This window comes from Emys orbicularis, chromosome 6, assembly GCF_028017835.1.
Source record: "Emys orbicularis isolate rEmyOrb1 chromosome 6, rEmyOrb1.hap1, whole genome shotgun sequence".
NCBI lineage: Eukaryota > Metazoa > Chordata > Testudines > Emydidae > Emys > Emys orbicularis.
Window position 1 is genome coordinate 29,687,842 of NC_088688.1, and position 14,589 is coordinate 29,702,430.

General features: G+C 39.7%; 1 protein-coding gene across 1 annotated transcript in view; it reads left to right on the plus strand.

Annotated features, from left to right (window-relative positions):
* The window catches only part of CCDC152 (coiled-coil domain containing 152), a 24,463-nt gene continuing 9,874 nt past the window's right edge, over positions 1 to 14,589 (plus strand). The window contains exons 1-3 of the mRNA XM_065407033.1: positions 1 to 87; positions 3,362 to 3,467; positions 10,970 to 11,038. Coding sequence (XP_065263105.1) covers positions 1 to 87; positions 3,362 to 3,467; positions 10,970 to 11,038 — 262 coding nt within the window. The remainder of the gene's footprint in view (positions 88 to 3,361; positions 3,468 to 10,969; positions 11,039 to 14,589) is intronic.

The following is a 14,589-nucleotide window of genomic DNA, read 5'->3' on the forward strand; positions in this document are numbered from 1 at the left end:
ATGAATCACACCAGTGAAGCAAATATGAAGAAAATCAGTGTGGCAAATCTTGATAAACTTTTAGATGACTTCTCACAGATAGAAAAGGTAGGTAACAAATTAAGCTGAAATGGCTTTTTGTTAACACTTTGTGACAACTTTTTAAACACTTTTTTAGTGAAATTTTCTTCTATGTGGCATCTGCAGTTGTCATACTTGTGGAATGCGCCCCCTAGTGCCACAGAACTTCAAAATCTGCTGCAAAGCAGTGCCTATTTGTGCCACACAATATCCTCTTCCATCACTGAATGTTTGGAGCCAACGCTGTAAAAAAGGCTGTCCTACCCCAGTTACCTTAGTTGCCAGCATTCCTGGGCAAAACACCTTCTTGGTACTCTCAGCAATTTTGGGGGAGGCGGGGTGCTTATCAAAAACTCCTCTAATTTTTATTGTTAATTTCTGTTGTAGTTAGCTGGCAAATATTAGTTTGTTTGTGCCATCGTGCACTTAATTTTTGTGTAGGCCAGGATCATTGGCTCTTTTTGTCATGGATTATGAGGCTTCCAAAGATTCAGATAAAGATCAATTTAAGCACTGTACAGTAAGCTCTTCTGTGTTTCAGGAAGCAGACAAATATTTTTGTAATTTGTTCTGACGGGTGAATCCTCATTCTGCAGATTCCAACACAGTGTGTTGTGCCTTCATACCTCCAGCCCACACAGGCAGGAAGTAGAGGCTTTGGCCCAGATCCATGAGGGAATTTAGGCTTGAATTCAATGGAAGTTAGGAGCCTAAATACCTTTGAGGATCTGGACCCAGCGGCGGCTCCAGGCACCAGCGCTCCAAGCGCATGCCTGGGGCGGCAAGTCGCAGGGGGTGCGCCCTGCCAGTCCCTGCGAGGGCGGCAGGCAGGCCGCCTTCGGCGGCTTGCCTGTGGGAGGTCCGCCGGTCCCACGGATTCGGCGGCAATTCGGCGGCGGGTACGCCAAAGCCGCGGGACTGGTGGACCTCCCGCAGGCATGCCGCTGAAGGCAGCCTGCCTGCCGTGCTTGGGGCGGCAAAAAAGCTAGAGCTGCCCCTGTCTGGACCGTGCCTTGCTTATAAAGGAAGGCCTTACAAACATAATCCTGGGTCTGACAGTGGATCAGACATCTGCCCTGCATAGCGATAGAATGGGCTGTTTTCAGCTTTAAAGCCCAGCAAGTCAGGGATAGCTCTGGCACCAACGGCTTCAGAGCCAGGTACATCAGGTCTATAGGTGTAGGGCCAGATTTCTAAAGATATTTGAAAATCCCACTAGTAGCCTATCTGCATCTTCAGGTGCCAAAATACCTTTAAAAGTCTGGCTCATGGTGCTTTATTCACCAATGAGCATCAAGAGCTCATTGGCACAGGGAACATTTCAGAGAAGTGGCCCTTCTGGTACCAAAACTTTATCAGTGCAGAGGCCAATTTGGCTTCTAGATAATATGACAGAGCAGCCCTCACCAGCATCAGCTGCTGATATTAAGTAAGCACTTACTGGTGTGTTGGTGCTAGACTCCTTCAGTACCAAAGAGCTTTTTCCATTGGAACAAGTCATGCAGGTACTTCTTCCATGCAGGAATTGTTCAAGGAAATTGCTACAACAGTGAGGACCTCTCTTAAGTATGATCTCCTAAGCATCAAGCAGTTCATTTTATGTATCACTGCCTCAAAGATTGCACACTTTCGGAGATATTACTGCAATTTTTATTTAATTAGAACTACTCAGCCCAAGTTCCTAAGGAATTGTACTGCTCACTAGATTCCCACAGTGGGAATATGCAGAGGCCACTTCCAGAGAAAATTATTATTTTCCATAAAAACTGTGGTTTTACAACAATGTTGTCTCTGCATAGTCACACTACCTGCCCATCTTCCCCCTTCCTCAGAATTCTATTCATACAGGGCCTTCATCAACTCCACTGAAATTAAGAGAGATTCCCATTGAGTTCAATGGGAGCTGGATCTGACCCATAACGTTTTGGAGTTTAGTGGAAGAAATTGAGGCAGTTGAGCTACAGAGCCCTTTTATAATGATAGTCATTATCATCACCTTCATCTCCTCTTTTCCAACACCAAGGTTGGATAGGGCCAAGATTATGAGCAGATTCCATCCACATCAGTTTTGAGTTACTATTTTAGCCTATTGAGGGGGTTGCCTGGATGGTTTTATATATACCACTCTCTCCTGGGACATCCATGGCCTCTTTCACTATGCATTCTTCCATAGAGAATAATTTTAGGGTGTCAGTATGAGGTTATTCTAGCAACATCTCCAACCATTGTAGTTGGCACCTTCTGATGTTGTAGTTAACTACTGCACTTTGAGTCTTCTACAGATGTCATCATTTAGGCATGACAAGGTTAAGTAGACAGGTATGGCACAGGTCCCTCATTTTAAATGTGTGCAGCTTTTACTCCAGACACTTCGTCTGTACCCATGTTTCCTAATTGTAAAGTAATTTGGGCACAAAGGGTGTATATAATCTGGTTTAGCTGTCATGGACACTGATTTAAGGTTCCAAATGTTTTTATTCAGGCACACAAACATTCTGCTGGCACTAGCTATCCACTTGTTGATGTCATCATCATAATGGCTGTCATGTATTTTGATGGAGCTCAAGTAGCAAAAGCTGTCCACTTGGTCGATGTCTACACCAATCATGACTAGTTTAGCCTATTTCTTGATTTTTTGATGTTACCATTAGTTTGGACTTTTGTCATTCTTTTTTAATCCCCGTTCTCTGGCTGCTGTGTACAGGTTAGTTGCAACTTTTTGGTTGTATTCCTCCAGAGGCATTATCACTACGATATCGCCTGCAAAGTCAAGGTGATTTGCCCCATTATCATCCAACCTCCATCAGTACTACCAAGGGTGTTGGACAAGATGTTTTCTAAGTATAGAGCAAAAACCTTGGCTTGAATATTTAGTTCTGCAAGAAGGAGCTCAAGGAGCCCAAATGGGTCCTGCTTCCTAAAGATTCCCACAGCTCTGCAGCTTGGAAGGGGACATCCCTAAGCTTGAATATGGAGAAGCAACACTCTGAAAGACCATTACTATAGTAACCATTATCAGAGTGCAGCCTAATTATCTACAATGCAAGCCTCTAACACCTAACTTCATTCATTTCTTTACAGCTAAATCATAATGTCAGTATAATAGACCTGGGAGGGAGGCACTGAACTATTCTGTAAACCTCAGCTCAATGTTGTGGGTTTTTTGTTTGGTTTGATTTGGGGTTGTTTGGTTTTTTGTTTTTGTAACATTCACTTGAAAAACCTGGGATTTAGATAGAAAATTTAGAACAAAAGGATTTAATTTAGCATTAACCTACTGATATTTCAATATTTTTTAAAGAAAATATTAGAAATTAATGGAAAGAATAGCCTTCTGGATCTTCAGCTGGAAAAATGTAATAGGTTATTAACATTAAGCCAATCGAAGGAAGACTCAGTAAAAGAGGGTAAGTGTCATTTTAATGCTTAAAAACACTTGATTCCATTCTTGTATTTGACAATTCAAAAAATAATTCCACTATCTTCCATCATAAAATGTAAAATAATAACTTAGTAAGGAACATAAGATATCCTATTAATAAAGCAATTTTCTATAAGACTTTGGAGCCAGTCCAGTCAGATGTCCTATTGAAATGTATGGTAGACAAGAATGTTGATTAACTCATAGCAGACTCAATGTGAAAGTAGAAGGCCAAGGGGAGGCGATTACAGTAATCATGAGAAATAGCCAAGGCATGGACAAGAGTTTTAGCAGTACAGATAGTCAAGAAAGGTCAGAATTTGGTAATGTTAAAGAAGCAGTGACAGAATTTGGCAAAAGGGTGGATACGGAGGAAGAAGTAAAAAGAGTTGAAGATTACTCCAAGCTTTCAAGCCTGGGAGACTGGAGGGGTGATGGAGTTGCCAATAGCAACAGAGAAAGAGGCAAAGGGGAAGGATCTGGAAGAAAGATAATTTCAGGTCAGGAAAAGTTTGAGAAGGTGGTGGGATGTTCAAGAGGAGATTTTCAGAGACATTTGGTGATGTGAGAGTGGAGAAGGGGAAGATATCAGGGTATAGACAACAGATGTTAATTGCTCCCCTGACAACTAGTGAAGCAGCAAACATTGAGCACAGTCTTGCTTTTTTTATGTAGGCAAAACTCCCAGTGGGCCCACAGTTAATTGTCAAGTTTTGTTTTTTTTCCCAATCACCCAGGTATAACCATATGGGAAATTTGTCAAGATATGTCTTACAGACATGGTCACATTAAGGCATAATTCTTGGGATTGCGGGTTCTTAATCACAAGTGGCTTACACTCAAATAGGGGTGGAGCAGCAAGCATTGATTCAGTCTGCAGCTAGTTTCTCTCCCCCATCTTGCCTACTGGGTATACTGACTGGGTAGCCTCATTTGTGAAAATCACCAAGGATTCAAAGTGAAAGGAAGACAAGAGCCATCCAGCGGTGTTGGAAAAATATTATTAAAATCTAATAAAAATTTCCGCAAGATGTATGCAGCAAAGGTTTCCAAATTGTGCCTGGACTAGAGCCCTGCACGGGACTTTTAAAAATCCTACTTCCACCCGCTCCTGCTATTATGGCAACGGGTCCTGCTGGACCCATGGGATCCCAGTCCCTCTGCAGGGCTCTACACTAGTCCTGTGCGGGCTCTACCTTGAACCTACAGGATGGTATATGGGCAACAAGTTTCCATCATTCTGAGTGGAGAGTGAATGTATGGCAGAACCAGTCACTGAAAATGGAGGCAGGATTAAAGATGTGGATGCTCTCCCTCTATGGGTCATATTTGAAGAAAGTAGGTTTTCCTTGGGTCCTAATCATAAAGCATTGAGATGCAGTGTGTAATCTACTTTTTAGCATGAATAAACATTATTTCTGAAAATAAGTCTGTAGGACACCCAAATAAAACACAATTTAAGGGACTGGGATTGGAAGTAAGTAAAGAAGAATTACATGATTCCTGAATAAAGAAGGCAATTGTGTTCTATAAATTATAGGTGGAGCTGAGAGCGCCATCTATTGGTAAGATCACCTGACACTAATTATGAAACCCTGTTTTTAGTTGCTCTGCCAAACTAACTGCGTGTGTTGAAATTTTCCATGCAGTGTGTCTGCCTCGGGTTGAAGTCTTTTAGAAATTTTCAACAAAAATGGTTGTGCTCCTTCTCAAAATAAGGTGAGGGGAAAACACATAATTTTAGACACATTAAAAAAAATCTTACAACCTTTTTTGGTGAGAGGCTTTGGAGCAGGCACTTCAATTTGGTGGCGGGGGGAGTAGGGGTCTCCTGTAGGGTCAGAGATGTGCCTTGTGTTGTCTCTTTGAAAATTCTCCAAAATTTGGCCAAATTATGAGTCTCTGAAAATCTCAGTTCACAGTAGAGACAAATCTCAGTAGAGACTTTGAGATTTGACAGGTAATTTTTCTGAAGAGTCCTTCTGTACAGAACATATTCCAGCCTGGTACTGTAGGTACTGAACAGGATTTTTTCTGCAATTGCTGCTTCTGGCTTCTGAGGATGCTGTGGCAATGGGCACAAAAATGAGAGCAAGGAGATTGGCTGTCTTTCCTGTGCTCTCTATGCTCCCCCTACTGGCAGCCAAGCAGTGTGAGGAGGAGGATGAAGTAGCCTACTGAAATGCAGGGGCTGGAAATGCAGAGGGGTCGTTACGGAGTGAAGGAGCCTAAGGGAAGACTGGGAGAGGAAGTGGGAGCTTAATCCAGCTCCTGTAACATAATGTACATGCGTTATGTTACAGTCTTTGATTTCATGATCACATACTATTTGTTTCCACACGACCCCTACTTCATTCAGTGCAGAGGATGGACGATGCTCTGGAGATGTATCAGGATTGTACTGTGAATGAGGCTTTGGTCTGTTGGACCGCTGCCTTATTTGTTGCAGATGTTGGAAGATATACTGTGAATGACACAGAGGATTGCAGGAAAAGAATGGATGGCTTCAGACACAGGCAACCTTTATTCTAGCATTTCCTGACTTCTGGGTGCTTGACTTTGCAACCTTAATATACTTTTAATGTAGTTTTCTGTGTGTAGTTTCTAAACAGTATGAGTTTTTAAAAAGAGGCATGCACATAATATCTAATGATGATTTTATATTTTAACATATTACAGGAGAGCCATCTTGTGTTCACATGTTTATATTGCAAAAATTTGAAAAAATAGAATCATTTTTTGCTTATAAATAACTTCTAGTTTCTGAAATTATTTACCAATAAGAAATGGCCTGTTTCCCAAACAAATACAAAGTTGTATTTTCATAGTGGTTTTATTTAAGATGCTGTGATGGGGTATATTCATCCTGCACTAGCATGGAAGGGGATAAGGAGCTGCTTTGGCCTGGAGTGGCCCCACCCTGTCACACCTGCAAACGGTGCCAGGACTGGAGGAGGAGTTAAAAAGAAGTAATTCTACTCAGATGGGGAACCCTGGGATGGGAACAGACTGTTGAGCTTTTCCAGTGCATGAGAGGGGACTGACAGCTCGCAGAGCCCCTGCCCTCAGAGAAGGAGGGTGCAAAAATCCTGAGTTGAAGGAGCAAAGAACTGGAACCCAGTGAACTCTAAAGTGGACATTGATACTCCAAGGTCCCCTCTGAAGTAAGGGAGGTCCGTATGCTGGAGGGAGCTGCTTTACTTTTCTCTTGTTTAACTCCTTTTGCTGGCTATGGGCTGTTTGGTGGCATCACTCGGGACATAGAGAAGGGATGAGGCAGTCTCAAGGCCCCAGTCGGACTGTGAGTGCTGATCCACTAAAAAGATGCCCTGCAGCACCTTTTGGGGTGGGGGTGGAGTAATTGACTCGTGTGTGTGCACTCCCCATGTAGCCGAAAGGGGCTGCCCTCCACAGAAAGATTTGTGACAGATGGAAGAGCTGCATACTCTTTTAATTTCTCCAACTTTTGTCCGGATTATAAATCACATGTTAATATCTGATATCCGAAAGGGGAAAAGAGAGATTGGACAATAAAAAAAAACAAAAAAAAACCCCTATGTCTATTTAGGAGCTATGTCTAAATTAATCCTCCTTCACCTTCTACTTAATCTCCAAACTTAAATTCAGTTCATAAGAAGAAAAGCAAGAATATCAAGAAACAATATCTCCATTTAAAATTTAGGTAAAATAAATTTGATGAAATTTGAAGATGCACTTAGCCTTCATCTATTGGTATTTCCAATAAAATGTGAGACTTAGAACACACAAAAACTATATAAATTATGAAGGTGCTGGTTCCTCTCGTCCTGTAATCTTCAGAATCAAGAATCCCACCGGTGTCATTGTATATTACATTAAAAAAACTATATTAAATTAATGTTAAGGTTGCAGAGTCAAACACTCAAAAGTTAGGAAATGAAAGAATTAGAATAATAGCATCATAGAAGTGTAGGACTGAACGAGACCACAATAGGTCATCTAGTCTAGTCCCCTGCACTCAAGGCAGGTCTAAATAATAACTAGACCATTCCTGACAGGTATTTGTCTAACTTGCACTTAAAAATCTCCAGTGATGGAGATTCCCCAGCCTCCCTAGGCAATTTGTTCCAGTGCTTAACTACCCTGACAGGAAGTTTTTCCTAATGTCCAACCTAACCCTCTCTTGCTGCAATTTAAGCCCATTGTTTCTTTTCCTATACTCAGAGGTTAACAACAACAATTTTTCACCCTCCTCCTTGTAATAACCTTTTATGTACTTGAAAACTGTTATGACGTCTGTCCGTCCCATCCCCCAGCCAGTATTCTCTTCTCCAGACTAAACAAACTCAATTTTTCCAATCTTTCCTCATAGGTCATATTTTCTAGACCTTTAATCATTTTTGTTGCTCTTCTCTGGACTTTCTCCAATTTGTCCACATCTTTCCTGAAATGTGGTGCCCAGAACTGGACACAATATTCTAGTTGAGACATTATCAGCGCAGAGTAGAGTAGAACCAGTGCAACCTTAACTTGACTTCCTTGTGCATATGCATTATGATACAAACTTTAATTACATCATCACATATTATTTCTTCCATAGGACCTCTGCCTCATTCAGTGGTCTGGAATTTAATCAAGGATGTGTAGTAAAGAAGTCTGTTGTCTGCCTTGTTTGCTGCAGAATTGGATGGTGTGTCGTGAATGAGGCTGGGGACTGCAGGAAGAGGAAGGATAATCTTGTTTACACAGTTGAATGCCATCCTGGAGAATTTGATTCTATCCCTGCCTCTGCCACAGAATTTATATGTCACTAAGAATGTCACTTAATACAAAGTTTTCACAGATGGCCACAACTGTTTCTCATTTTATGTGTGCCCAACTTGAGACACCTGGGGTCTGCTTTGCAGAATTGCCAAATGCTCACAACTACAAATGAAGTCTGTAAATTGAAGCCTACAATTGAACGATACCCTAAACATATAAAGTGCTATAAAATATTCAGGTCTCTGAAAAATTAGGACAAAGATCTCAAAAATTGGGCACCCAACATTTCTGGACACTTTTGACATTAATATCTTTGTGCCTCAGTTCCCCATCTGCAAAATGGGAATAATAACATCTTACCTCACAGGGGAATTGTGAATATAAATTAAGTAATGTTTGTGAAACACTCAAATGCTACAGTAATGAGTGCCATAGAACAGCCCCTGAAAAAGTTAATAATTCTATATTTATAACAAGGCTTGAATGATGTGCAATAATGCAGAAACTGAATGATGAGAAAATGAAATATTGAATAGCTGTTCCTTCATTGACCACCATCCATCCTGGGCACTGAATGAAGGGGCCGCTTTAAAAAAAATGTGAAAATGTAATTAAAGACTGTATCATAATGCATATGCACAAGGGAGCCAAATTAAGATTGTAAGGGCTACCTTAATTTTGTCATTGCCTTGCTGTTGGGTGCTTAACTTCACAGCCTTAACACTCTTTTAATGCAGTTTTTGTATGTAATTTCCTAGGTTTAAAAAAAAACCCCAAAAAACAGAAATTCCATCATGTTAACATCATGTTTACACCCACTTGGTCCATCAGCAGGCTTGGAACCTTTAGATCTAAATAAATCTCTGCTGCTTCATCTAAAAGAGTAACTGGTAGAAGTTATATTGTTTATATGGGCCAGGCGCTAGTTAGATGAGGCACACGTTTGCCAGTGGGTTTCACAGTTTTATTGACAGCAGAGGAATGCTGAGATTTAAGAATCCTTGTTTTGTTCCAGAGTTTGAGGGCAGTATACTTTAGGAGTTATAGGCTCTTCGCCCTTGGCCTTCCATTATGTTTTTGTCCTGGTCTTTGTCCTCCACCCCCACCCCACTTTGGCTTCTCATCTAAGTCTCATTCCACTCCCACCAGCCCCCTTGATTCTGTGTCCCATTCCCCTGGTTTAGGCTCCCATTCTTCTCCCAACTGCTGCCTCTTGGCTCGCAGTTTCAGTCCCTCCCTGGTTCCTCATCCCACTTCCCCCTCTAACTACCCCTGCCCGAGTCTCCACCATGGCACTTTTGCCCCAGTTTACCTCCTCCTCTGCATTCCAGTCCTCCTCCTCCTTTCTGCCTAGGCTCCAGCAGTGAGAACACGGGACAGAGAGTTCCTGCTTTCAGGTCCTGTGTGCTTGATATAAAGATATACTGGAATTGGTAAAGGTACAGGAAAGGGCACAAAAATGATTAGGGGCATGGAATAGCTTTCGTATGAGGAGAGATTAATAAGACTGGGACTTTTCAGCTTGGTAAAGAGACAACTAAGGGGATATGATAGTCTATAAAATTATGACTGGTGTGGAGACAGTAAATAAGGAAGTGTTATTTACTCCTTCTCATAACCCAAGACCTAGGGATCACCAAATGAAATTAATAGGCAGCAGGTTTAAAGCAAACAAAAGGAAGTATTTCTTCACACAGCGCACAGTCAACCTGTGGAACTCTTTGTCAGAGGATGTTGTGAAGGCCAAGACTATAACAGGTTTAAAAACAGAACTAGATAAATTCATGGAGGATAGGTCCCTCAATGGCTATTAGCCAGGATGGGCAGGGATAGTGTCCCTAGTCTCTGTTTGCCAGAAGCTGGGAATGGCTGACAGGGGATGGCTCACTTGATGATTACCTGTTCTGTTCATTCCCTCTGAAGCACCTCTCATTGGCCACTGTCAGAAGACAGGATACTGAGCTAGATGGACCATTGGTCTGACCCAGTATGGCTGTTCTTATAGTGCAAAGAAATTCCTGTTCATCCCTGTTTGGATTATGCCCCATGCAAACAGAATCTTCAGAGAATTTAGCTGCCAAACTCTAAAAGTCTCTACTGAACATGTGCAAATTAAGATTTTCAGAGGCTCAAAACCTGGCCAAATTCAGGGAGATTTTCACAGGAATGCCAACAGGCACATCCCTGACATCAGCATAATCCCCACTCCCTGGCCAAATTACAAGTCTCTGTTCTGAAGTAGGGAGGTGCTAGAGCTTCTCAACAAAAGAGTTGTAAGAATTTTTTTAACATGGCAGAAAACAATGTATTATTCCCTAATTTTGTTCTGAGAAATGGCTGAACTATTTTTGCTGAAGGTTTCAATACAAAAAAAAAAAAAATCACAGTGAGGCCAACACCTAGCTCTGTTCAAACACTTAACATTTGGCAAAGCTTTAAGTGACTGAAAACAGGTTTGTTCTTATAATGGACAGTGTCGGGAAACCTGAACTATAAATGTCATTGCCTGTATTACCTATAATAGGTATAACATGGATTTGTCCATCTGGAAAAGCCTATAACTGAACACTGAAATAGTTGTAAGATTGTTTTTCCTTGAAGTACCTGCTACCTGTTACAAAAGACCACTCATTGTTAAATAAGATATTTATGGTTGTTTTCAGTTCTTAGAGTGGAATCCTAAAATGAAAATAATGAAGAAATCACTGAACAATAATATATTTATATTTCTTTTTGTTTGTTTAGAATATGCCACTCTCCAGAATGTGATAAAGGGTCTAAGACAAACAATTGAAAATCAGTGTAACCTGAGAGGTAAAAAAACAAACAAACAAAATCCTGTAAAGTACATTGCATTATATTTTAGAACAAATATGCATCTATTGCATAAACAAGGAGATTCCTAATTCACATGTAATCCTTTTGTTAGACCAATCTTTAACTGCCAATCAGAAAACACAACAAAATTAAATTAGAAACAAACCGATATATCCTATCATTTCATATGTGCCTAAGCTTAAGTGTGTGATACACAATAAAGGACTTTTCCTGCAGTCCTACACGTACAAAAATGCTTTATCTTCAATGGGAGTTTTGCCTGAATGAGGATTTATATCCTGAATTTTTGGTTTGTTTTTTATTTCTTAGCAGCGCAAGAAATCTTGCAAGAAATCAAGGTAGTGTGAATCACCTTTTTTAAGTACTCTGCGATCCAGCAAAGCACTTAATCATATGCTTACACATGCATTAGTGCTTTACTGGGTCAAGGAAGCTTTAGGTCTTAGTTTGATAATGTTCTTAAAATGCAGCTACCATCCAGAAATACTTAATCTAGGTAGTTGTTATTATTAGATATTATTTTGAAATAAAATGATAAATATATTTGTAATGTTTAGTCTTTTTTTTTATACACATCATAATTTGAAGCAGATTTTTATACTCCTAACAATGTTGATTTCTGTGAAATCTCCGCTTCTTCTGAATTGTCACTCGTGAAATTCTGTATGAAGGGCCAGCACAAACTCTATGTGCTGGCTAAGTGCTCCTTGAGCCTATGGAGTTAAGTGGTACTTAGGCCTTGTGCTGGGAGGTGAATTTTCCGTAGAATGAATGCCATCTCTCTTACACTTATTGGTTTCACATTAATAAAAGTATGATATCCAGTTCTAATCAGATCAGCTTGTATTCTGTCAGTTTGCCCAATATTTTGCATTTATAGGTTTAAACTTTGCTTAGTTCTAATTATCTGCTACTGGCTTATAAACTATCTATTCTATGTTAGCACATTTGAATTGTTCAATATGGTTTTTAATTTTTCAATGATATTGACAGTCTTACGGACACTTCTTCCGTGCTTTTTTCTCCTTTTGTCTACTTCACACTCTCTCCCCATATTTACTCTAAAACTCTACAGTCTTGATATAATTTGCCATGCTCATTCCAAATACCCCCACAGTTTCTCATAATGCTGATAAAATATTACAGCCCTCAGGAAAATGCTGGTAGAATGTATATCATGTAAATAGACTCTCTGAGGGAGTACTTCTGCTGTTCCTTCAGAAATGTTGATTTCTTTCACCCATTTTAGAAATCCTCCTTGTGTCATTTTGACTAAGTCATCCTGCCTAATTCATTTACTGGACAGTGTCAATCTTGAAGAATAGAATGTAGTGAGAGAAAATTGTCCAAATTTGAATTTTTGCCATACATTAATGTCACAAACTTTGCTACATGTGCATAGTCTTAAAAATGATTGTGTGTATGTATTGAATTTCTTAGTTTCTTTCTGTGTACTATTTGTATGTAAAGATTTTTTTTTAAAGACTCCACTGTTTTCAAATGACCTTGTAGTCTCAGTCTCTGGTCTCCAGTTTGATAACCTTGATTTGTTTCCACTATCAACTTTTAGCAACAAAAATTTCTACATGTATGAAACCAAAAGCTAGAGAAATGTATTAGTAGATGATTCAGATCTAACAACCCCTACTTTCTAAAGAATCATGACAATCCAGATTAAACAAATTTGTGGATTTTTGAATACATAACTCAATGCAGCTTTTTATGTCGATGAAATCTACGCAAAATAGATTAAAATAGACAACAAGCTAAGAGTCTGTTCAACGCACATCAACTAATAACAAAGGATCAAATCCTGCAAGACACTGCCCCATCTAACTTCCATGGGAGTTAGATTTTAAATACCTTTGAGGATCTGGGCCTCTGAATGTCTCCTGTCAGGTACTGAGCAACCTCAACTCACATTAGCCTCTATGGGAGCTATGAATATTCAGCATGTTGAATGAGGTGCTCTGCAGCTCTCAGAATTGTGCCCTGTTCCTCCATAATTCCTATTGAAATCAATGGGAATTTTGTGTGGGGAACAGCCTTAGGACTGGTGACTTAAAGGGCTTTCATTACCCAACTGAAAGTGATTCAGCTCCTCTTATTGAAGATTCACTGTCCCATTTACCATCTGTCTGGGAGGTAGGTTGGCCTTCTTTTTAACAAATGAGCCAGGACTCTAAAGGACTGATTCTCATTTATTCTAAAACCACTTTACACCACTCCGGCAGTGTAAAGGACTTTAAAGGGGTGTATATATAATTTACTCCCATTTTAAGGACCCTTTACACTGGTGTAAAGTGACTATAGTATCTATGAGAATCAGCCTTAAATAAGAATCAGGTATCTTCTGTGATTCATTGACAAGGCTATAATCTCAAGGCCTCGGTGGCTATCACTAAATTCTTTCTTAGAGACACTATCCTTAGCTAGGAGATTTACTGTCAAATTAAAGGCAGACTGAGGGCTAGTATCCTATTTTGTAAAATGTTCTCTAAGGCTCTAGGATCTGATTGCCCCAAGCAAAAGACATGTTAATTAGCTATCAAACAGGTTTTTCTAATCTACTGTCATACAGTTCCCACTGTAACATTTTTATCCATAAAAGTAAGTGTTAACATCTATAGGCAATGAAACATCTTAGAAGGATATGACATTTTAATAAGGTTTGTTTTGCCAAATAAAGTTTAGAAGTCCTTCCAGCTTGGCAAGTGTTCACTAATTCCATCAAAAGGGATTAATTCAACAAGATTTACTCAATACTGCTGAAATAAATAAGGCTTAATAACATAATGAACTATTAAATCCAGTGGGGATATCAATTATAAGGCCTGAACTCATAAAGTGGACCTAGAAGATCACTGAATTGATTAATAGGTGATTATAGGGTCTAGAATTTCTAGGAAAATAACAAGCATCATCTGTATGAAGAGTCAGTTTGTTATTTGTCTTGCCTGTTGAAACTCCATGAAAATCCTCTGCTTGTATTAGGTTTTTAGTAATGGTTTGTTCATAAATCCAGTGATACAGGGCATAGACAATCTGAGTTGTGATTTTCCCCAGCCTAAAAAATACAACTGAAAATACTGGGGGGAAAACGAGAAGGTTTGCTGAGGTGAAATATAAATCACATACACTATATGGTTCACTTCAGAAGCAATCCCTCAGACACAAAAAGGCACACAAATTATTCAAAATGCAAGGATTGCATTTCTATAAGTAAAACACAAGTATACAATAATTGAGTCCCTAGCTAACTAAGTAGTTAGGCCAATCATTCTTTTTTGTCTGCCCTTAAATATTACTATACTTTTACCAAAATAATTTGCTCTTTCAGCACCTATGCTACTAAGTTTGGAACAAATTTGTTCAAATGGAAAGGTACCATATACAAGTTCTCTGAATTTTTTTCTGTGGTTCCCGTTCTTTGTTGTTAATCAAATGAAACCAGATTTCCACAGAGACTGTGATAGTAGTATCCTTAGCCCAGCGGTTCTCAAACTTTTGTACTGGTGACCCCTTTC